General features: G+C 44.6%; 1 protein-coding gene across 6 annotated transcripts; it reads left to right on the forward strand.

The window, feature by feature from the left end:
- Window positions 1-257: 257 nt before the first annotated feature.
- GID8 (GID complex subunit 8 homolog) lies at window positions 258-20,312 on the forward strand. Of its 6 annotated transcripts, none has more exons than XM_088442821.1 (6): window positions 286-358; window positions 3,944-3,989; window positions 5,078-5,200; window positions 15,851-16,047; window positions 17,571-17,768; window positions 18,384-20,312. In XM_088442821.1, exons 3-6 carry the CDS (start codon window positions 5,083-5,085, stop codon window positions 18,555-18,557), a joined length of 687 nt encoding a protein of 228 aa, XP_088298947.1. In that variant the 5' UTR covers window positions 286-358; window positions 3,944-3,989; window positions 5,078-5,082; the 3' UTR covers window positions 18,558-20,312. The 6 variants fall into 6 exon arrangements, with proteins under 6 accessions (XP_088298942.1, XP_088298947.1, XP_088298944.1 ...); XM_088442818.1 differs by having other exon boundaries at window positions 3,944-3,985; XM_088442820.1 differs by lacking the exon at window positions 286-358 and adding an exon at window positions 365-456.
- The last annotated feature ends 4,220 nt before the right edge of the window (window positions 20,313-24,532 follow it).

Genomic DNA, 24,532 nt, shown 5'->3' on the forward strand with positions numbered 1-24,532 from the left:
TTAAGAAAGACAGTTGCCAGCTATGCTACAAAGTAGAAGTGGGTAATAATGTGCCAGCTGGTCGTGAATTACAAATCTGTATGAATTCTAGCTCTAAACTAGCCATATGTGTACATGTTACAATGGCCTGGGAATGCGAAGTACTAGTTACTATGATGATCTACACGTGACGTCACTGACAGCAACTGCAGTGCTAAACAAAGCGCGTATACAACATCTGCGAAATGCGCATGCGCGAAAAAGACGATTACGGCTTCGCGGCCTCCCGAGCTGGTCATGTGGTCAACGCTCGCGAGCCTCCGTCACGTGACTTGCGCGGAGATCTCGGTGCGGCGGTGACGTATGCGCCGGAAGTTCGGTAAGTGTTTGTTACCGGAGTGATTGCGGTCCGGTTCTCTTACACTGCCACTTCTTCCGTGGGTCCATCACCGGCCATTGTATGGGAGCGAGGCACAGGTACATCGTCATTGGCATAAATTAAGCTGTCGCGTCTCTTGTTTTCATCTCTCTATACTGTTCTGTGGTCCCAGCCACCTTCATACCCTGTCCTGCCTGTCATACATGCTATTTCTTCCGGTGGTCTCAGCCACCTGTTATACGCTCTGTCCCGGTGGTCCCAGCCGCCTGTCATACTATCTGCCCTGTCTGTTGGTACTCTCTGTCCCGGTGGTCCCAGCCACCTGTCCTGCATGTCATACTCTTTCTTCCGGTGGTCCCAGCAGCCTGTCGTACCCTCTGTCCCAGTTAATCCAGCCACCTGTCAAGCTCTTTCTTCTGGTGGTCCCAGCTGCCTGAAGGGGTTCCTGAAGCTATTCAATTGACCGCGCTGTTAGCTCGACTAAAGGACTTCTTCTCAAACCCTCCTGAGGGTTTGAGCAAAAATGCAACGAAAGGGCCGGCCGCGATGCTGTATTTCAGATTAGCATGGCGCTAACAACATCGCAGCGGCACTTGCGTCGGAAAATGCCTAAACACTTGGCTTAAGGTGCGCTAACCATCATCTCCCAACTAAGTGCTGCATGGGGAGGAAACAATTGAATAGCTCTGGGAACTCCTTCCCGGCGCCTTTCACATTGCGCTCAATTGAATTGCCCCCTAAGAACACTTTGGTTGAAGGATGGCAATCTCAACAGGGACTGTCCATTTGCAGTATGGAATTGGACAATCAGCACCAGTCTTCAGGGTGGCTGTTGTACTTCAACATCCTGAAATTAAGGGTGGTACCTAAATGTTCAGGGACACCTTTTGTTGTGGTGAAGACCTTTCAAGGGTTCGGTCTTACTAAGACGTGGTATGCATCTACCATTAAGGAGGCACAAAAAGCTATCTTGCAATAAAAGAAAGCAGTATGAACATGCACTCTGTATGATCCTGCACTCATTCCAGCTTTGGAAAACTCTGACTACTCAGTAAGTTCATTGGGTGTCTCTTCCACCAGACATGCTCCAACAGATTGTGAGACATGGAGTCATTGGATAGCCAAATGATGGCATCTCAGTTGATCCAAAGTGTGGAGCATTTCTGGTCAGGGTTCCAAAGGCCTCCTAGAAGACTTATTGGTTCCATCTGATGTTTCAGTTTCCACCAGTGGTGTTTCTTATGTGCATTCTAAAAACTGTAAAGAGAAAATGGGTCTTGGTGCTGTTGATCGCACCAGAATGGCCAAGATAGCTATGGTACATAGACCTTTTTAAAATCTAGGTAGATCTGTTGTGGCTTATTCCACTAAAGATCTGTTATCTAATGGGCCTGTCCATTACCCGACTTTGTGAACAAAGTTGCATTGTTCACAAAGTCGGGTAATGGATAGCCGCAAGGACCAGCGATGTGCGTGCACGCTGGATCTTTGCCGACCCCGACTATCAGTGGCAAACGTAGGATTTTTAGGGGGGCGGTTTCCGTTTCATATATTAGACATACACAACATACATACGCACACAAAACATACACACACACACACACACAACATACACACACAAATATACATACAGGTTGCTGCTGCTTGGGTGGCCGTGATGATCCTCCCCTTTCCTTGGGACTCCTATATCTCACACACATACATCCCAAACACCCTCCCCTCCTTCCTCCCCGGGACTACAATATCGCACATACATACATCACACACACAAACAAATACAACACACATACCACCTACCCTGGCCAACACTAACAAGAGTGACCTGACCTGATTCTTCAGCGTTTGAGCCACTCAGTGCCGTGCTGCCTTCCCGCGCCGCGCCCAACTGCTCCTCCATCCCTCGTCAGCACTGTGGGAGAGGAGTTAAGTCACTGGAGAGACTTAAAGCCAGTGCGCAAGCGAGAGCTGGGGGAGGCGGAGCTCACAGAAGGGTTGTGGATAGATCCCCTTCCGTAGATGTACCTACGGAAAGGGGATCTTTAAACAACCTTCCCAGCAATCAGGACTAAGCCGGGTGCGCCGCTGATATACATCATAGCGGGCGCCCGGCAAATACACATTGCAGCAGCTGCCGGGTCTGTCTCCGTCTGTAAAAAATACAATTTGTTTGGGCCGGGGGGGTTTCTGGGTACTCAGAAACCCCACCCTGCGTGCGCTAGTGACTATCTACTGAACATGCCCGTCAACCTGATAGCGCTCGTGTTCAGAGATAGATGTTCAGAGATAGGAGGTTGGGCTCCTGCACTGAATGACGTTCAGTGAACGCCGTTCAGTGCGGGCACTGCACCTCGGCGACCTGAAGGTCTGAACGCTAGACGTTCAGTCTTTCAGGTCGCCTAGTGGATAGGCCCCTTAAGGGAACAATTTACGGTCAGGGCTTAGGATGACTGACTTTAACAGTATGGTAGTTGAAACTATGATTATTAAGGAAAAGTGCTTCCCTGATTGTGTTACAGAGGCCAAGATCAGAGCTAAAATGCAGGGTAAATTAGGTATTGTCGTAAGGTCTCGAAGACGTAGATTTCTTTGTTCAAAAAGAGAATGTTACCAACTTCTTTCAGATAGCCCATTGGCTCCAGTTTCCTACAGTTTGGATAGCCGGGTGTATCATAATTTTATGATCACTCAGATTTTTGCTCTTTATTTTTCCAGAAGAGACTAGCACTACCAAGGTACAGACTTTTTTGGCAGGGGATGATGCATTTTCAACCTTCTTTTTAGTCCTCTTTAGTGCCTAGGGACTGTAATTTGATGTTTTTGTTGTTACAACAATCTCAATTTGAACAACTTGATACAGTGGATGTGGAGTTTCTCACATAAAGCACACATCCATTGCGCACTATAAACTTTCAGTTAATCATTTTAACAAAGTTAAATGCTGGTTCCGTGGGTTGTGTTGTTTTTTTAGTCCCTTGGTCATTGTCTTTGTTTCTGACCTGTGGGGCATGGTACGATGAATAACTAGGTGCCTAATACGATGGGGATACAGAGGAGGGAGGAGTTTAAGTACAGATGTGTCCCCATAGATCTACCCACGAGACACCTGGTGTAAGTGAGCTGCCAGGTCCCATACAACTCTGCTTGCACCTAGCGTCGTCTTCTCCGGAAAATGCAGTGCGATACACCAGGAGACTGCACTGTATAATGTGATATGTCACTTGTGTACCTGTGTGCGTGTGATTTAGTCTGTAAATGAAGCCCCATGGAGTTTGGCGTGGAAAAAAGCTGCGGCCGCTGCATAGTAACACTTTGCATACAGATTCAGACTTAGTCGCAAACAGATATACAAGTGTTGCATGTTAGATTAATCAGACCAGTCTCCTGGTGCGACCTGGTCACATTGCATTGCACTAAGATGCATTTTTGGGCGAAAAAGATGCAAGCAAGACGCTCTGTGCAAGCAGTCGAATGGAAACTGGCATGCGTGACTGTTTGGCGTGACTGCAGCAACAATGTATGAGAACACATCTGTAGTATGAATTTATTTAAAGCACCAAAGTCCTAACAGAGGCTCTGTATCCCCAGAGTCCAGTGTTTCCCCAGTGGATCCAGAGAGAAGCAGTTAAAGCAAGTATAACATTTCTGCTATTTCTTTTCAATCATCTATTTCTTGGAGAGAGGGGATGCTGTTGTTTTTTGATTCTTTTTCTAGGATAGCATTATTTTTCACTGAGGCATTACTGCAGGATAAATAGTTTCCCCACTAAATATGATTTAATGTGATTTCACATTTTGGGGGTTATTCAATTGTTTGTTTGTTTTTTAGGCACGCTAATTAACGAGTACCAAATGTAGCAATTAATTTGCTATGGGAGCCCATTAATTATCTCACTTGATCGCTCAATTAGACCGGGTTTAGCTGTGCAAAACGGCCAAACCAGTCTAAAGTACTGGTTAGCACACCCAAAACCAGGGCTTATCTCACATTTCTGCTTGCCACCTCAGGAGAGTGCAAGCAGAAATGGGAATTCACACCCAAATTGAGCAACAATTGAATTGCCCTGTTGGGCGCCCATTAGGAAAGTGCAGCAATAAAAAAAAAAAAATGAATCTCCCCCTTTTTGAATCCTATATTGAACCAGAAGCAGGCGCTCTTTAAATAGCAAGTAAACCCACTGTTGAACTTTTAATGTATGCTAAAGTCTGTGTATGGTACTTGTTTTGTTTGTTCAATCCATTTGCTGACGTCCAATACGTTTCATTATGTTTCATAGGACTGTTTCACTCGTCACTGTTTTTATTAAGTCAATTTTCTTTAATATTTAATACTTCCTCTATTATAAACTATACCCCCTACCTACATTGTTTCATTTGTTATACACTTGTTGAAGCGTGTACCATACATTTCCAGCCATGTAAAGAATGTCTCTTTAGAGGACAAGCTCATTTGTGCTCCGTATGAGGTCGCCTCTTCCTTTTCATGCGTGGATGTCATTGGTTTTCAAGTTTGCTTTCCGGAGTGAGGTAAAATGAGGTACACTTTGGTGGATAGGTAGGGAATGTCATTTACAAAATTGTCTTTCTGCTACGTGTAAACAAGTCTGCTTATCCTTTAAAAGTTTTCATTGAGTATAAACTTTGCCGACTTTTTTGTGAGTTAGTGTAATGTTTTGTTGTATGGTTTAGTGATGTTAATCATTTGTATTTTTCTATTCACAGTAACCATGAGTTATGCTGAGAAACCTGAGGAGATCACCAAGGACGAATGGATGGAAAAGTTAAACAACTTGCACATCCAGAGGGCGGACATGAATCGTCTTATCATGAACTACTTGGTAACAGGTCAGTGCTAATTGTGTGTGTAACATACCTCTTGTCATCTGTGTGCCATGAGACTTGCTATAGCAACATCTCAGGGACATGGACCTCACTCATTTAATTTGCTTATTTGTGTGTAATATAGAAGAATTTTACGAGGGAAATCCAGAAAGTAAGGATTGTTTGTGCATTTTGCGCAGCAATGGTCATTTACCCTCCACAATTCATGGTCGAGCTGCTCCCTAACCTGTGTTCTAAGTGCTCTGTGAGTGGCATGCTGTTATGGTTGTTTTTGGCGATGTTGTTAAAATTAACCCTACAATACAATATCCCTCTGACTATGATGTGTGGAGTGTTATTCAATTCTTGCCTGCGTAGAAAGTGAGACCTGACAAACTTTTATGGTCATTTAAAGCAGGTGTATGGTGATTCAAGAAAGTGTTCAATATGGGTGAACAAATGTGCATAACGAAGATCGACCGGGACGCCTATAACTTGTCACAGATTTGGATGGGAGGTTTTTAATCATCCACCCATTAGTCCGGAGCTTGCTCCAAGCGATTTTCACCTTTCCCCTAACCTCAAAGAGTTCCTTTGGAAAATGTTTTGGAGGTGATGATGAGTTGAAACTTGCAGTCAAGAAATGGTTCAATGGATTGGGGGCAGCCAAATACAACAAGGGATGCTAAAGCTTGTGGACAGATATGATAAATGCTTAAATGAAAAAGGTGATTATGTGGAGAAATGGACAAAGGTACACTAACTCTGTTTATAAATGATTTTTTTACAGATAAATGGACTTCACTCTCACTCTCTGAATTACCCTTGTACATTTGTTAGAGATAATGTTATGTTCTTTATTCCAAGCTGCATGACCTAAATTGGGATGTTTCCTAGCTATACCTACTCTGTCATCGGAATGGGTATGAAATATCGGGATTTCCAGCTAGGTTAGGTTAGTGGATACTTACCTATCCACGATCGGGATTTCCAGCGCTGTCTAACCCTAAGTCCCCCCCGTTGGTGCCTAACCCTATAGCCCTCCCTCCCCCTAACCCTCCCGGGGGGGTGCCTAACCCTAAGCCCTCCCCGGGAGCCCTAAACCTCACCCTAATTCCCCCCCCCTCGTGATGCCGGTCTCGCGGCGTCGGGGAAATGCGGGCGTCTACATCTATTCCTCGGCATTTCACCCTTGCTGGGATAAGACAGTCGGGAAGCCGGCTGCCGGTATTTAGGCTGTCGGCTTCCCGATTGCTTCCCCTCCCATCTATTTAGTCCTTTCTCAAATTAACTACAACTCCAATGATGTCCTGTTTCTTTTGCCAATGGACACTGGACCATCACCAGAACCAGTGTATTATTTATGACCGGATTATTACACCAGTTAGATTGCCAGAAAGGTTCTGAGATGAGTCAAAATGATTCTGGGGAAGAAAAAGTACTGACTCGCTCATTACTGTACTAGATGGTGACCTCTGCAAGCAGCCTTATTAGCATTGTTATAAAACTGGGTAAAGTATATTAGAATATCGTTATACATTCAACCCTTAATATATAGACAAAAAAAAAAGGAAAGAAAAAAACTGTGGGAGCCCCATTAACCAATATGGGTACAATTGTGTTCAATCTGAGTGCCATATCTGTGGCTAGGTAAGTTACAAACATGCTGAGCCAGTTACATAGATCTCATTGGGGTAGATGTATGATAGCGGCACTTAACGTGCCACTATATCGCCTCCTGCTTCGCCTCTTTACCGAGGTGAAGCAGGAAGCACTACCGATGAGATGTATAAACCTCCCATCAGTCGGAGCGGGGGAGCGAAAACTCCCCCTTCCGGCACGACCCGCTAGAGACCGCAGCGCATCAGCCTAGTGCTGATGCGCTGTGTCTCAGTCCCGGCCGCCTCCACACTGCATGTGCGGGATCTCGCAAGTATCGCGAGATCCCCGTGTGTAGACTGGAGCCGGCAGCCCCTGCAGCAGGGACAACGCTGTCCCTGCTGTCGGGATAGGGCAGTGCCAGGCTGTAGCTGTCGATAGCGACAGCTACAGCGGGCCAAGAACGGTCAGGCGATCTGACCGTACATTAATGGCCCAGGCTATCGGCGCTGCTATCTTGTAGATAGCAGCGCCGATAATGACAGGGGCGCATAATGCCCCTGTCATTTACAGCCAAACCCCCGATCATACATCAGGTAGAAGCGGTATCAGTGCACATAACGTGCGCTGATACAGCTTCTGAGCTTCTTTCATCTCCCCCAATAAACGATAAATCCAACGAACTGGATTATAAAAGTCATTTTGCAGATTGGTTGGCCTGTGATCGCACATACTGTACATGCTGTTTGTCTGATTGGGTGTTACAGCTAGACTGATCAAATACTTTCCTGCTTAAGATAGCTAACACCCATTATGTACTAACCTTAAGTGAAAAGTATGCTGTGACATTTTACCATTACAGCTCATTTGCTTTTCAACTCTATATTCTTTATTAACCAATCAGAGTGCCCGTGTGCTAATGTTACCAAACATAATTACTGTTATAATAATAGAGTATCATTCGCTGGCATCCTAAATATTTCCTTGCTTTCGCAACTTGAACACCCTTGAAAATTGAGCTCTATGCAGGCCATGTGCTGTCCTTACTTAAAGAGTAACTCAAAACTGTGGTTGTTGGTTGAGTTCACTAATACTTTTACACCGCAAATAGAACACTGGTTTCTTCTTCAGGGTGTAGGGCTCCACAGGGAGACATTGGGGGTGTAGGTGGGACTTGGAGGACCGGACGCCAACAGCAAAGCTTTTCAATCCTAGGATGCTTCGGTACTTCTCCCCCCCCCTATACCCCGCCAAACAGCCTGAGGGCAACTCAGTTTCGTTGGTGTCCAGCAGGAGCTGGGTCACAGTTTTAGCAGGGGGCTGATATTAAGCAGCCCAAGTTTATTTTTTATTACTTATTTATATTTTCATTTATTCTAACTGAGCAGTAGCACGAGACAGTCCTTTGGATGTCTGCACTGCTGCTCCATCACCCCTCCCCGGCGCCATGACACCAGCCTCGGCTAGGTACTCCTGACGGGGCTCCAAGGTGGACCTAGCTAGCAGGGCTTCTCGGCCCCAAGACTGCAGCCGGGGCTCAAGGGGGGACAGGTAAGGCGGATCCCCGCGTCTATGCGCAGTCTTGCCTCTGGTTTCAGGAGACAGACCGGAGGTGCTGATGTGGACAGCGGTGCGTCCGGGAATCCACTGGACCACCAGGGCACTACAAGCACTGGCGCAGGGCAACGATTAAAGCCAGGGGACCCGGTGGTTAAAGTCAGAATAAGGGAGAAGGCGCTCTTCCTGCGGCCCCTCCCCATTCCACTGCGGTCTTGCTGTTCCTCCCTCACCCTCCACCCCCTCAGACTCTCGGGCAGCCATTTTCTGCATTCAGGTCTCCGGGAACGCTGGGTCCAGTCTCCTTGTATACCTCTCCCAAGGGCCAGGTTTATACAGTGCTATATCCTACCAGCCACTGCGGTCTGGGTAGTTTATTTTAGTATCCACTGCAGTTATATTGTATAATTCTGCATTTGTATGTGTCTTGTGCTAGCGCTGCTGTCTGTTTTTCTATTACTGTCAGCTTATTCCTTTCCCTTTTATTCTACTATAACTCTGGCATACTAAGGTATAGGGGTTTCAATGTACCTCACACCTCCCTATATTTGTGAGGGCTATCACATACTCTTTATCGCAGTTGTGCACTACACTGTGTCATATTACACATACAGCTGGGTTGCTCACTGCACTGTCAGATTGTGTGTTCCGTTATTCTTGCAGCTATGTCTGGCAGAGGTAAGACTGACTAGCAGTCTGCTCCTCCCATTCTGGTGTCTTGTAAGTCCTGCTCAGCAGGCTTAACTTCAGAGGACCTTTTTCAGGATGGTCTTTGTGCATCTTTATACATTATACTGCCCCAGCCCATCAGCCCCAGTGTCCTTTCCTAAGGACCCACCCTGGGTTACTTTTTTCACAGGTGCTGGCAAAAATTGCGGACCACCTAGCGGTCCCTGTGTTGGCTCCCCCTATGAGATGGCCACAGCAGGTACTCCCTTCAAATTCTTTGCCTCCCCTATGGGTAGACATACTTTCTATCTCTGCAGAGTTTGTTGGTTACCGCTACAGCCTTTAAGCAAAGGAGAGACCCTTACCTAGTAAACCTACTAAGCGGGCTGTGTTATCTTCCCAGTCCACCCAGCAATCATATTCTGAGTTATCATCTGGGGAGGCAGAAGACGCAGACCTCTCTCACTCTGACTACACCTCGGGTGATGAGGAACCCCCCCCCCTCTAAATTGAATATACCTGCACTTGTGAGAACTGTAATATCTATTCTCCAAATAGAAGAGACAGAACCCGCTCCTAAGACAAAGGAGCCCCTCTTTAAATGACAAAAGGTTGTTTTACCAGTTTCCTCACTCTGATCAGCTATCTGATCATATGAGCAGTGATCGCGCTGAGACAAAAAAATTGTGGGTCCCAGGGAAAAAAATTGGGGTCCTATACCACTTTTTCTGGGTCCCATCACATATTATGGGGGTTGAGGGCAGGCAGCAGTTGGGACAGTGCTGGGGTGTATGTAGCAGTTGGGGTAGAGGTGGTTGGGGTAAAGTTGGGGGTAAAGGCAGGGAGAAGTTGGGGTAGACCTGCAACTAGAGGGGAGTAAGGGCAGATAGGGCTGGGGGCAGGGAGGGATAAATGCAGACAGTTGTTTTGACAGTGCTGGGGGGCAAGGAGGGGGCTAGAGGCAGGCAGTGCTGGGGTAGGGAGGGGCAATGGTAGATAGCAGCTGGCGCAGTACTTGGTTGGGGGAGGGGGGGCACGGTGGGGCTGGGGCAGCAGTACTTGGGATAGGGAGGCGACAAAGGTAGCTAGCAGCTGGGGCAGTATTGCAAGCAAGGAGGAGGTTAGGGACAGGCAGTGCTGGGTGTAGGGAGGGGCAAGGGTAGATAGCAGCTAGGGCAGTACTGGGGTGCCAAGGAGGGGGTTAGGGTAAGTGCTTGGTCAGGATAGCAGCTGGGGCAGCACTGGGGGTGTAGAGGGGACAAGTGTAGATAGCAGCTTGGGCAGAATGGGAGGTAGAGGGGGGAAAGTTGTTAGCAGCTAGGGCAGTACTGGGGGCAAGGAAGAGGTTAGGGGCAGGCAATACTGGGGGTAGGGTGGGCTAAGGGTAGATAACTAGGGCAATACTAGGGGGGCAAGGAGGGAGTTAGGTTAGGAGCAGGCAATACTGGGGGCAGTACTTGGGTTAGGGAGGGGCTTAGCATTGCAGCTGGGGCAGTACTGAGGGTAGGGAGGGGGTAAGGATTGACAGCACAGGGGGTACAATTGATAATTGATGTAGTTGTCAGTCCTCCGACTGCACCCTCCTACTGCCCCGTGGTGTAAACGTAAAGTATACTGATGGTCTATGGATAGGACAGATCTCTCCTAGGTCAGTGTCCGATCCTATATATAGTTTGTTAGTAGGGGTGGTACCTTAAGTCCATGCTCCGTATAGCGGCTCTCGGGCAGTACCTTCTGTATCCACAATGTCTGTCTGGGTGCAGCGGTATGGCGTGGTGTCTGGCGGCAGACTAGTCCCGTCTTCCTGGAAGGAACAGCTTAGTCCTCCGTGCTGGTGTGGGACACCATTATTCTGCGCAGTGATTGGCTGAGGAGACGCCGCCATGCAGGGATTGGCAGGCGAGATGGCACCGCACATAGATTAGCTACCGCAACGCACACAGTGCCAGTGTGTCCTGCGGGACCCGATCAGTTTTTAAAACTGGTTACCCAGGTAGCTGTAGCGCATAAAAACGCGCTATAGTGCATATTTTGTGAACCCTGTATGAGTGAGGCATGGAATATTCCCAGTAAAAGATTTCAGCTGCCTAAACATTTTAGGTTCTTTTTACCCTCTTCCCGCTACTGATTGCACTAAATGGGAAGTTCCCCCAGCAGTGGATTCCCACGTGACACGTCTGGTTAAGAATGCTACCCTACCTGTTCATACTGCAACCTCTTTAAAGGAGACTACAGATAGGATTGAAGCTTGTCTGAAATCTATATACTCTCTTCCAGGAGCTAGTACTCGTCCTGCCAGGGCTACGGCTTGGGTGGCAAAAGCCATTGAGAGTTGGGCAGAGGCCCTAGAAGAGACATTTCCCTCTGATGCTTCGAGGGAACAGCTGTCCTACATATCTCACATTAGATATACAGCCTCCTATATGGATGAAGCAGCTCTGGATACAGCTCTCCTAGCTTCCAAAGCATCTGCCACTTCTCTGGTAGCCCACTGTATTGTTTGGCTCCGCTCATGGAAGGTAGATTCGGACTCTAAAAAGGCATTGGAGTCTCTGCCTTGTTCTGGGGATATCCTGTTTGACCCAGAATTAGACAAAATTGTGACTACATTGTCAGCTTCCAAGATGGTGTTCCTTCCCTCTGCATATAATGTGAAGCCTCGTATGTCATCCTTTCGTCCTCAAGGAAAAGCTAAAGGTCAATCCTTTCCAAGGCATCAGGTATCGACTAAGGCCTCCAAGCCTAGGACCAAACAGACCTGCGTGACTAGACGTCCACCTACCAAATCTGAGGACAAGCCTTCAGCCTGACAGGACAAGCCTCTACCTGGGGGCTTCCAGAGTGGGAGTCCGACTTCTTCAATTCGCCCAGTTCTGGCGTCGGACCACATCAGACACCTGGGTAAGAGAAGTGGTCTCCCACGGATATGCCCTCTCCTTCCTGAAGCAACCCCCCCCCCCCCCAGCAGCTCTTTTGCACAGGACCTCCATCAGACCCAAGCAAGGCACTGCTGCTCCAAAAGGCTATTCAGTCCTTACTGCTCTCATGAGTAATTATTCCGGTCCCCTCCTCACAGTGAGGGACGGGCTATTATTCTACCCTTTTCTTAGTTCAGAAGCCCAACTGTTCTCATCGGCCTATCCTTGACCTCAAGTCTCTGAACAAGTTTATCAGGGTGCCCAGGTTTTGTATGGAAACCCTCCGCTCTATTATTCTGGCTATGGAGCCTGGGGACTTTATGGTGTGTCTGAACATTCAGGACGCTTACCTACATGTACTTATAGCGCCTTCTCGTCAACAATATCTCCGGTTTGCTATACTACAGCAACATTACCAATTTCAGGCTCTGCCTTTTGGCCTTTTAACGGCTCCTCGGGTCTTTACCAAGATAATGGCAGTTATGGTGGCTTATCTTCGTCATCAAGGGATCAGACTGCTCTCACACTTGGATGATCTCTTGCTGTTGGCCAGCTCCCCAGAAATTCTTCACCGCCATGTACATGTAACCATTGCCTTTCTGCAAACGCACGGTTGGCTGATCAACTGGAAAAAGTCCAATATCCCTTCTTCTTCAGGTTCTTTGGAAGTCAAACAGGAAGGGGGCACAGTCCTGTTGTTAACTCCGGCTTGGCCCATTGGTACTCCGACCTTCAAAGTCTCTCCATAGACGTTCCTCTTCAACTTCCTCTAAGACTAGACCTGTTTTCTCGGTCCCTGTCTACATCCGGACCTGGCCCGTCTGTCTTTTAACGTCTTGGCTCTTGAGACATCCCTCCTATTGGGCTACGGGATTTTCTAGCTCCGCCAAGCATCTCTGAAAGTGCACGTCTCTGCTCTCTCCATCTGGTTCCAGCACAGAATTGCTCCTCTACCGGATGTTCACACCTTCCTGCAAGGTGTTCTCCGTATACAACCCCCCCCTTTGTCCCTCCTGTGGCTCCGCGGCACTTGTCAGTGGTTCTCCACGCACTTCAGGAACCTCCATTCGAAAACCCCTGGAATTGGTAGATGTCAAGTGGCTCACTGCAAAGACTTTCTTCTGGCTATAGCATCTACCCGTAGGGTATCAGATTTATGGATTCTATAAGAAGGGATGGGCAGCTAACAAACAGACTCTGGCCAGATGGATTTGCATGACTATCTCACAGGCTTACACGTAGACTGGCCTTCCTGTGCCGGCTTCAGTATCTGCTCATTCTACTCTCTCTGTGGGTCCCTCGTGGGCAGCCCGATGTGCCTCTGCTGAACAACTATGCAAGGCAGCTACGTGGTCCTCTGTCCACAACTTACTTAGGTTCTATGCCTTTTGATACATTCGCTCCTCACAATGCTTCTTTCAAGCGCCAGGTTCTCCTGTCAGCTCAGGAGCATCCCCACCCTTGAACAACTGCTTTGGGACATCCCCATTGCCTCCCTGTGGAGCCCTATGGACCCTGAAGAAGAAAAGGAGTTATGGTAAAACTTAACCTTGCTAACTCTTTCTTCGTAGTTCATAGGGTCCACAGGGCACCCACCCTGACGCACCTGGCTTCTATGGGTTTATTCCCTTGGACAATTGTTTCCTTCTCTGTGTGAGTGTATGATTCTTCACTGTACCAGTCTTCCTTCTCTCCTATCCTGCTCCTGCCTTGGGCTTGTTAACAAAATGAGTTTCACTCAGGATTTGGGCGGGGTATATGGGGAAGGACCGGAGCATCCTGGGATTGAAAAGCTTTGCTGTTGGTGTTCAGTCTTCCAAGTCCCACCTACACCCCATTGTCTCTCTGTGGACTTCAAAGAAATAGTTAACAAGGGTAAGTTTTATATAAGTTTTACATAACTCTCCTTTTTTTTTTGCCAGGTTAATATGGGTTGCTTCCCAGTGTAAAAGGGGCCTGGGTTGGATTACTGGAAAGATCGACCCCGGCAATCCAACCCGGGTAGCTTGCAGAGTTTAACACAAGAATGACCCGTGGAACCCTGCAGTGTAAACTTGTAACCCGGGACTTGTTTACAACATGGGGAGATCCGGACTTCCCGGCCCTTGGATATGTCATCTCCAAACACCAGCAGAAGAGTTCCACTGCACACGGGTGCAGTGTGAACGGCGCCCCCCAGGAATAACTTGGGCTGGTGCCACAGTGTGGAAGGGGTTGCTTCCGGGTTTGACCCAGTTTGGAGCCGTGTTCCAAATCCCTGTTTAGACCCGGGACATAAGGCTGGTACACACAAAGCGATGTCTAGTGTGTACCGACCTAGTTAGCGACAGGTTTCGGCAAGTGTGTACACACTTACCGATGCCGGCAGCAGGGTCCATGCTGCATTCAGCAGCATGGCCTTGCTAACGATGTTGCCTGTCTGACCTGCCGACCAGATCGGACAACATATTGTTTAGTGTACATCCGGCATTAGGTGTAAAAGGGTGCTACTGTACATTTAAAGCCAGCCCCCATCGTAGCGCACATGAGGTCAGTGCTGTTCTACTGTAGACTTAAGAGGGGCACCTTCAGATCATGGGTATGTCTCATCCCAGGTAACTTGGGGTAGTATTCAATATTACTGCGAAACTCGGTGATGACGTCATTTTCGCATGTGTCAATTATCCCCGTATTCAATTACAAAGACTTTTTGCCAGTGCGAAAAGTCTTTGTAAAAAAACAGGGATAAGTTTTCACCATGTTTTACATGGCGAAAAAATTTACAGAATTGGGGTTTAGTGGTGCTGACTTAAAACAAAAATAACCTGCACCCCTGGAAGTGTCATCTAAAAATAAACTGTTTTAAAAAAAAGTTTAAAAAAAAAAAAAAAAAATCGGGACACCCCAAAAAATGTACTTTCATTTTGGGGGTAAAAAAAAAAAATTTGGAATCAATTTAGCTACTTTAGAAGTTTGTTCCCGAGGGTTTTCCAAATAAGTGTTTTCTTCATTGCGGCTGGTAGCGGCAGGTACATTTTTGCGGAATTCTTAAAAATTACTTTAGGGACTTAAAAACATGCTTGCACCCATTTTCATGTACCCCAAATTTGGTGGGAATAGTTATTTTTTCCCCCCCAAAAAAGCAAAGTGCTATTCTTCACCACTTCTTCATAGACGCATTTATGCACCTTCCGCGGCTATTTAAAACCCCCGGCAATATGCAGAAGGTCAAAACGGGGGTACCCATAGTGATTCCCCCATGTCAGGACATATTTTGGGGTGTGCCAGGATTAAATCCCGAAAATAGACAGGACTTTTCGCCAGAGACTTTTTTGCCGGGTCCCGATTCCGCACGTTTTAAATTGAATACGGGGATAAGCAGGCACGTGCCCGATACTTTATCCCCGTCCAAACCTCTGATGTGGACTTTTCGCTCCAAATTGAATGCCCCCCTTAGTGTTTTATCATAACCTGTTGAATTCCACTAAGGTGGTACTTTAAATATTAATTTGACAACTCTTAAATAGTGCTTTGTATTTTCTATTCATTTGTCCTCTGGCAAGGCTGGAAAAATCCTTATTGCCTGCTAACTGGAGCATGTCCTCCTTCTACTCCACAATGGGAACTGCTGTGAATGCATTTGTTGGGAAAATCCACTGCCACTAAACTCTTGTGGAAATGTTGTTGATTTTATCCCCTGCAGCAGAGATGATGTGGGAGGGGTTCATGGAATGGAACCCAACTTCCTAATTTTTGGTGTGGAGGGAATGCTATGTGACATGAGCTTTATGTTGGTCAAGTCGTCCTTTATTTATTTTTTTTTTTTATGACTTGCCAAGTTATTCTCATATCACAAGTGTAAAGAAAGCCCATAGTGTTCTATGTGATTTTAGATTATCATTTTAGTTTTTGAAATATAGGGTTTGCTTAAATTTCTCCCCTATCGCCTTAGAGGGATTCAAGGAGGCTGCTGAGAAGTTTCGGATGGAATCTGGTATCGAGCCCAGCGTAGACTTGGAAAGCCTAGATGAAAGGATAAAAATTCGGGAGATGATCCTTAAAGGACAGATCCAGGAGGCCATTGCCCTGATAAACTCCCTCCACCCAGAGTTGCTGGATACTCACCGCTACCTTTATTTCCACCTGCAGGTCGGGCTTGTGGCTGGACTTTGATATTTATTTGATTTTATGTCACACCTGGAGGTTACTATAAATTGCTAGAGGTTAAAACAAAAAAGGTTGTTAGCTAAAACTGATAAATAATGTAAAAAGCATTATAAAAGGCTTCCCTGGGCCATGAAACACCGCCAGTGGACTACTGAGGACAGGACTGATGAATCAAATTTTTAAATCTTTAGTTCATCACCCAGGTGTTATATACTCTGAGTTGGAGAAAGGATGTTCCTTATGCTGGGCATACACTCTACAATTATCTGTCAGAAATCTGTCCAATCTGGCTGGTTGGAATGAAAATCTGGTAATGTATGGGAGCCAACAACAATCGACCATGTGGTCTTAAACACTAGAAAATGGAGAAAAATGATTGTTAAAATTGGTTAAATTATTTTGATTTAACCAATTTGACAATTTTTGAATGTTTTCCAGTGTTTGTGAGCAAATGGATGATTGTCATTTGCTCCCATACATTACTAGGTTTTCATTGCAACCATCCAGATTGGACAGATTTCTGACAGATAATTGTATAGTGTATGCCCAGCATTAGTGTGGGGTTTTGTTTTTAAACTACACTTCCCGGCCTGTTTAATCCTAAAATTTAAAAGGGCAATACCTGTACTTTTAATAGCAAAAAATATGCCATATTTTGCTTTTAAAAGCATTGTCCTTTTACATTTCAGTCTTAAACATGCCAGGAAATAAGTAAACCCATGTGACACCATCTTTCAAACTTGAAGGAGGAAGCGTGTTGGTCTGGTGCTCTTTTGCTGAATCCCAAGTTTACGACTTGCACAGAATGACTGGCATCCAGAACCAAAAGGGCTATCATTTTCCAGCACCATGCAATACCCTCTAGTTGGTCATTGGTTCATTTTACAGCAACATAATGACCCAAAACATACCTCCAAAGCTACATTCGATGAAAAAAACAAGACTGTAGGCCTGAAATCATGGAATGATCAGCACAGTCTCCAGACTTAAAACTCTTCTAGCTGGTTTGACATGAACTAGGTAGAAGGGTGAAAATAAAGCAACTTACAAGTGCAATACTTTTGTGGGAACTTTTTGCAAAGGTGCTGGGTAGAACATCCCAAACAATATTTGATTTCCATTGTACAAATAATGCCACAAGTGTGTTCGGTGGTTATATCTGCAAAAGGTGGCTGCTTTAAGGAGTCAATAAATTAGGTAAAATGTTGGTAGAATTATTTGTTTGATTTATTTTAATCTCCCTTTGTTTATTTGTTCTATACTTTAATTTTAAAGTACATTGAGATATGAAACAGCATAAATTTTGATTAAAAAAAACTGAAAAATGGGCCTGTTTTAAAACATTTGACAGGTAGTGTATGTAGATGGGCTGGGTTGTAACAAGATAATGTTAAAGTGGCTAAAAGCTTTCCATTGATTTGTTTGTAAAGTGATTGTCACAAAGTATCCTAGGTATTAGGAAAGGAGTTGTATGTAGTGACACATTATCTTTTATGTATATTCAGCAACAACATCTCATAGAGCTGATCAGACAGCGGGAGACTGAAGCTGCCCTGGAGTTTGCTCAGACCCAGCTGGCTGAGCAGGGGGAGGAGAGCAGGGAGTGCCTAACAGAGATGGAGCGGACACTGGCACTACTGGCCTTTGACAACCCAGAGGAATCTCCGTTTGGTGACTTGCTTAACATGATGCAACGGCAGAAGGTATGTTTCCGCAACCAACCCCAGGTAGTGCAAGAGATTTGGAGTAGACATTACATGGTGAATGTTAACCATAAAGTGTGATTAGTGGTAGATGGTTTTCTCTAGCGAAAAGTAATCACGTGGAACATAAGAAACATCCTTACATCAAGGTAGCGGGGTTTTTTACTATAAGTGTACCTCGCAGACATGCAGTGCAGGCAGACATGTTCTTATTGAATTACTATTACTGAGAATGCAGCCCAATCACTACAAGACACTGCACTTGTGAATCCCTCTGGTGATGCTACACAAAGGAGAGGGGAAATAATAGTCTGGGAAATCAAGTCTACATGACCGTCACCTTTGGAAAGAGAAATAAAATACAGCAGAGGGCAGCACATTCTAAAGACATACTTGTGTTGATCATATACTTACGAGTGCTTGCTAGCCTCCTTTTTTTTTTCCTTATCTATTAATGTGTGATGACACCTGTTTGATGTACAGACTATAGCTGTGTCTTGTATTTCTGTTAACAATTGGGCATACATCCAATATCATCTGATCACTGATTGTATGTAACAAAGGTTGGTTCCACAGTCGCTATACAAATGCTTTAATTGATTTATGTGTTTACAGGTTTGGAGTGAAGTCAACCAAGCCGTCTTAGACTATGAGAACCGCGAGTCCACACCCAAACTGGCAAAGCTCCTGAAACTGCTCCTGTGGGCTCAGAATGAGCTAGATCAGAAAAAGGTCAAATACCCCAAGATGGCTGACCTCAGCAAAGGGACAGTAGAGGAGCCCAAGTAACAGAAAGATGGGTCTCAGAATGCGCGCGACCTCCTCCATTATCAGTCTGTGACTGCAGCATTTTCTACCAGCACGCATCTTGGACACTTCCTTTAGACAATTCCCTTTTAGGGCTCTCCGTTTACAGGAACAATAGCCCAACAAAGAAGCAAAGCTGAAAGGATAAATTAAAGTATTTTAGGTCTGGTATCCTCATGGACCGTTCTCTGACCTGGACCACAGTCAATACTTTGGATGCAGGTCCCACCAATCACAGAGGGGAAATAGGGATAAAGTAGTCTCTGCATTATACCACAGAAGTAGGGGAATTCACCAAAAATGACTACACTAAAGTAAAAAATCCACAGAATAGCTATTATAGTAATCTGCTAAATATATATTTATTAATCCCCATTTTTACCACCGGTGTCTTTTGAATAGGATGATGCATAATTATTATTAGTAGTTATAATTGTCATACAAACAATAATTATTGGTAATATTTTCTGTGCACCACAGTTATTGACTATAATTTATTTCATAAGTCCCAAAATTATATTTATGGTTGAGCTATCTAATGTTATACAGAAATATCTCCCATGTCATTTCTTTGTTCTAGTGACAACGCAAGTTAATGTTCGTTCTAAACACAGGTTAGTCAGCCATTTTGTGGGTGAAGGGAATTGATTGAGCTGTATTTGGATATTTGTTTAGCTCACAAAATTGTGTGCTTCTGTAATGTCACTAGGTTTTAGCCAATTGATCTCCTGCAGTCGATTATTCGTTCAGCTGCTGTGGTTTCCATTGAATCAATAGGCTGCAATCAATTATTGTTACACCTCACAAAAGGGCTGCCTCTTCTGTGTCACTAGTTCCAAGTGAAAGGCTGCACTTCCGTGAATATTTGTTTGCTATGAAATGTCAGTGCAGGTGTGTACCGATGGAAGAGCATATAGAAATCTCATTTGTTGATTCTACTTTTAGAACTAACCCTCCCCATCTTTCTAGGCATGCTCCTTTTTAGCTCGTATGAAACCTCTTCAGATTATCTGTTTTTTTGTTTTTTTCCTGTTCCATAGATGGCTAATATTCTGCAAACTTGCTGTATGTATACACAACAGTGTCATGTAACTGTTATTGAATATGCCACAAACAAAACCACCTTCTCTGGCTGTATAAGACTTATAAACATCAATGTTTTTTTTTTTTTTTTTTTAACTGAAGCCCCTATATTCAATCTAGACATGAAGCAAAGTTCAGCTTTCTATAAGAAGACTGTAATAAAACATTACATAGTATACCATGCATCTATCATCATGGCCTGGCAGTTTATCCCTGAAGGTGTTAAGTATTGCATCACATATGGCACATAGGCACACCCAATTAAGTGATTGGACCTATTGTGCTGGATGTAGTTGTATTACCAACAGGAAGTGACAGGTTCTCAGCATAGAAACTGATTTAGGTAAAGCCTTACTTTAGTGGTAGAAATGATTGTGATAAATGCTAGGTAGACATGGGAATTTGTTTACTAGTGATACCAGCTCTAGAACATACTAGTCTACGTATTCAAAATGATATACTTGGGATTGTCATTTTCATGTTTTGTTTTATTATTATTTAGGGGGGAGGGGGTGCCAATCCTTCATAATGAATTGCAGCCTTCCACACCTTGGACTTGCCAACCTGTTTGATGAACACTGATATTCAGGGTGTAGTGAGTAAGGCAATTAATAGAATATATAATTAGTTGGATATAAAATTTTGATTAAATTATGTGGCTAATTTTTTCTGTGTTACTCAGTTTGCCTCCTCCTATCACATGTTCAGGTTACTAACGAGTGTTGGGTCTTTTTACTGTCCTGTCATCAGTGATGTAATTACAAGACTGCCACTCTGTGGGTTGAGCCAATATTTATTAGTTTGCAGCCTATTTATTTGAGTAGTGGTGCCTCTAAGACACAGTGCCTCAGTGATGTCACTAATTCCTAGTGAATTGATAATATTGGATATTGAAGCAGTTTACAAAATAGTTTTTTCCACTGTGTGCACATGAAGTACATTGGTGAAGTCATTGATTCCCAGTGAAAGTCAGTCTTGTGAATATATTAGATTAGCCCTTAAAATGGCCTACACTATATGTAGGGGACAGGTGTAGTTTGGCCAGGCGGCACCGGTTATGTGATTACTCTCAATAACAACTGTTTCCTATATAGCTTGTTTTGAGGTACACACTATTTAAAAAAATAAATAAAAAAATTAGTTATTGCATTCTGTTTGACATGAAATAAAAGGTTCGCTACAGAGATAAAAGAAGACTCCTTTATGGGGCCACTCTTATTACAAACTTATATTTAAAACATAACTTTTAATATCGTTTTAGAATAAATAGCAGCATAGGTAAAACAAAACAATTAATAGATATATTCTTGAGTTAATTTAATGTGAATTATATATTTATCTTCCACTTTAGACCGTTTAGAGCAGGGCTGGGGAACCTTTTTTCTGCTGAGGGCCAATTTGATCTATAGAACATTATTTGCGGGCCGGATGCAGGCCACGCCCCGTCCGTGTGATGTCACATAGGGGTGGGGCCACAATCGCCAGTGATAACAGCAATGCCTGGAGCATCCTGAGGATGCTTCGGGGAGCTGTAAGGGCAGCGGTGTGACCGTCTGAAGCGTCCTAAGGACACCCCAGGTGGCACTGCTGCATAGATTCTGGCTGCCGAGTGCCATTCTAGGCACCCTGATAGCCAGATGAGGCTAGCAGAAAAAAAGCTCAGAGGGCCAGACCAAACTAACCAAACTATTCCGGGGGCCTTATTACAGCTCCAGGGCCTGAGGTTCTCCATCCCTGGTTTAGAGATTGATAGGAGCGACAATAAGCATCAACCAGTGATTTATAAGGTAAGTTCCTATTCAGGAATAGTTGTGAATAGGAACTAATTACCTAATTGCTAGTTGATGCGGATTGTTGCTCCTATCAATCTCTAAACTGTCTAAAGTGGAAGATAATTTAATGTGATTTATATTTTTTTTTTATCTTCCACTTCAGACAGTTAAGAGATTTATAGCAGCGACAATCCGCATCAACTAGCGATTTATAAGGTAAGTTCCTATTCACAACTATTCCTGAATAGGAACTTACCTTATAAATCACTTGTTGATGCTTATTGTCGCTCCTATCAATCTCTAAAGTGGAAGATAATTTAATGTGAATTATATATTTTTTTTAACTCAATATGTTTATTAATGTATTTTATTCTAAACTTATATAATTGAAAGTTGTGTTTTAAATATACATTTTCAAATGTAATGAGTGCCCCTATAAAGCATTCTTTTTTTTTTTTACTCTACATCAAACTAATCTTGTAACTCTGGGGTGCACCACCAACACAAATATTCATTACAGGATCACATTTTTGCTCTCTTGATATACTCATGACTGTTGGTTATCAAATAAATTTGTGGTCTAATTTCCAAATCCTGTGTGAAAATCGCCTCCTAAACCTTTGCATTCTGTTTGATTAGGGTTAGTTAGTTAGACATCTACTTGCACAGGTCAATAAATCTCTCCATACATGGCTTTTATGGGACAGGTTATGCCAGTCTGGTCCCTCATTACCACATCCAGTGTCTTGCATTGATCAGTTAGAGAATGTAGGGTGGCGTGCCTTTGTGCTGGATATGTGAATTACATTGTACATAGCAGTATGCCTTTGTATATAGTTTTACATTCTTGCAGGTTGAATACATTGATATGTGTGTGTACTGTGCATTATACTTGGGAGAGGTTAGTCAAATGTTTTGCAATTAAAATTTCTCAAGGCATAAAACCAGAGCTGTCATATTTATTCCCATCCTATCTACTCAAAATACTTCCATGGAAATGTGAGTTTGTGTATTGGGCTGTGTCCTAAATTGGAAAAAATAAAAGCACATCATGCCCTGTATTCCAAAGATGAGCTCCATTGTTGGGGAGTATTTCTTCTCGTTACTCCCAGGCTTGCCACCATGCATCTGCTTTCTAGATTACATAGGAGAGATGTTTTAATGTTACTTTATTATTATTATTATTATTATTATCCTTTATTTATATGGCGCCACAAGTGTTCCGCAGCGCCTTACATAGTACATAGAACTAATAAGTGAACAAGAAACAAGTAACTTACAGTACATTACAGTGCAGGACAAGGACACGATTTATATACATTGCTGCAATAGCGATTAAACACTCACAATAAGCAGCAGGATGTTGGCAGTCACGTGTTAGGTGCCCTTATGGGGAGTAAAGAGTCGAAGAAAATGTAAAGAGAAGCACATGAGGGAACTCTGCACTAAGAGACCTCCTGCATCGCCATTTATCACAGCAATGCAAGATGTCATAGCGCACCAATGTATTAAAAAGCAAGTCACTGGAGAGATGTTCTAGTAACTCCTCCGGTCTCTGGCCCTGATTCATAGCCGGACGCTCTGACAGAGCGCTCGCTCTGAATCAGGGCCGTCCCTCTGAATTTTAGAGCGGCCTCCTGGCCGCTCGCATAGCTGTGGGTGACCACCCACAGCTATAGCGAGCGGCCAAAAAGATGGTCGCGATGGTCAAGACCATCGCGACCATCGGGCTTGCGACAAGACCCATGTGGTAGGGTCTCTTCTGCCTCAAGCCCTGGAGTGCTTTTGGCTCTATCAGAGCCGAGAGCACTCCCACTGACATCACGTGCGATGTCAGTGGGGCCGGCGCCAGAAGGTAGGCGTTCCCATGGGAACGCCTCCGTCTGGGCAGCCACGCCCACCAAAGGGGGCGTGCTGTCACTCACCATCGACAGCTCGCCCCCTTTGTAGCGAGACCCGGAGCGACGGCTTGGCCGTCGCTATCCGGGTCTCGCGCATGTGCGCAATGGAGCGGGCTCCCTCATGCGCACTGGGCCAACATCGACCCGCTTGCGAGCGCTCAGCATCAGGCCCTCTGTCCCATCTGTATCAGCACCTTGGCTGATGCGATTTGGGCTGCCAACATTACACATTTGAGAGATCTTGATAAACCACAAGTTCTTAATCTGAGCAAACAGCGCATGTGCAAAGACATCCGCATGCAACAACAGCACATGTAAGTAACCATAGCGCCATTCATAGCACTATGAGTAATTGGCCAAACAATTAAATGCTCAGCTTTTTGGCCTTAGTGACATCATGCTTCACTGCCATAGCCAGCTATGGCTGCTGCGTTGCCACTGGAGAAATAAAAATTTTCCAGACTGCCTTTTAATACATTTTGGAGAAATGCTAAAACCCCTTTTTTGGGTAGAAAAAGTGGTTATCACTGCTCAATACATTTGCTCCATTATCACAGGCGACATTTAGAATGAGTGAGTCGGTCACAGATTAAATGGCAATGGAGTTCCATCTTCTTGAGTCACTGCCACTTTGTTGAATACTCATCTCGCCAGAGTGGACCATTAAATCCGTTTTTCTCCAGCAGTCTGTCCACGCTCAGATTCTAACATCTCCTGAAGCCTGAAGAATAGTGATGAGTATCTCCAGCACTGTACATACCATATAACAAATTCAACAATTTAGGAGACAGCACAGAAATGGACTTAATTTTATTTATACAATTCTTTATTGCGACTTTCTCTTTACCAGCCAATCATTTTTCCAGAGATAAAAATAATGGAGCTGTGAGTGTTGGGTAATGGGACATCGGTATGTCTGGTACACAGTGATTATTTTGGACCATTTTCACTACCAAAGCTTATAGGCTCTTCCTGTACATACAGCCATGAGTATCTCCCAACTGCCTGGGTCCAGATAGTCTACTTACTAAAATCAGTAAAACATAAACAAGACCAGGATCTAGTGTATAAAGTATTGTTATTTAAGGTCATGATGCATTATCAGCCCTGTTGTGGTAGACTGTTTATGTAGATGTTTTTTTATAATGTATTCCAGGGATGCAGCAGGCTTTTGGTATATACTAGGCCAACAATTTGATTG

The sequence above is a fragment of the Taudactylus pleione genome, unplaced genomic scaffold, assembly GCF_031769625.1.
Source record: "Taudactylus pleione unplaced genomic scaffold, aTauple2 ptg000018l, whole genome shotgun sequence".
In the NCBI taxonomy this organism is placed as follows: Eukaryota; Metazoa; Chordata; class Amphibia; order Anura; family Myobatrachidae; genus Taudactylus; species Taudactylus pleione.

Coding starts and splice junctions, on each gene's coding strand:
- GID8 (XM_088442816.1), top strand. Junction 5,201..15,850: donor CATGAACTACTTGGTAACAG/GTCAGTGCTAAT, acceptor CTATCGCCTTAG/AGGGATTCAAGGAGGCTGCT. Junction 17,769..18,383: donor ACATGATGCAACGGCAGAAG/GTATGTTTCCGC, acceptor ATGTGTTTACAG/GTTTGGAGTGAAGTCAACCA.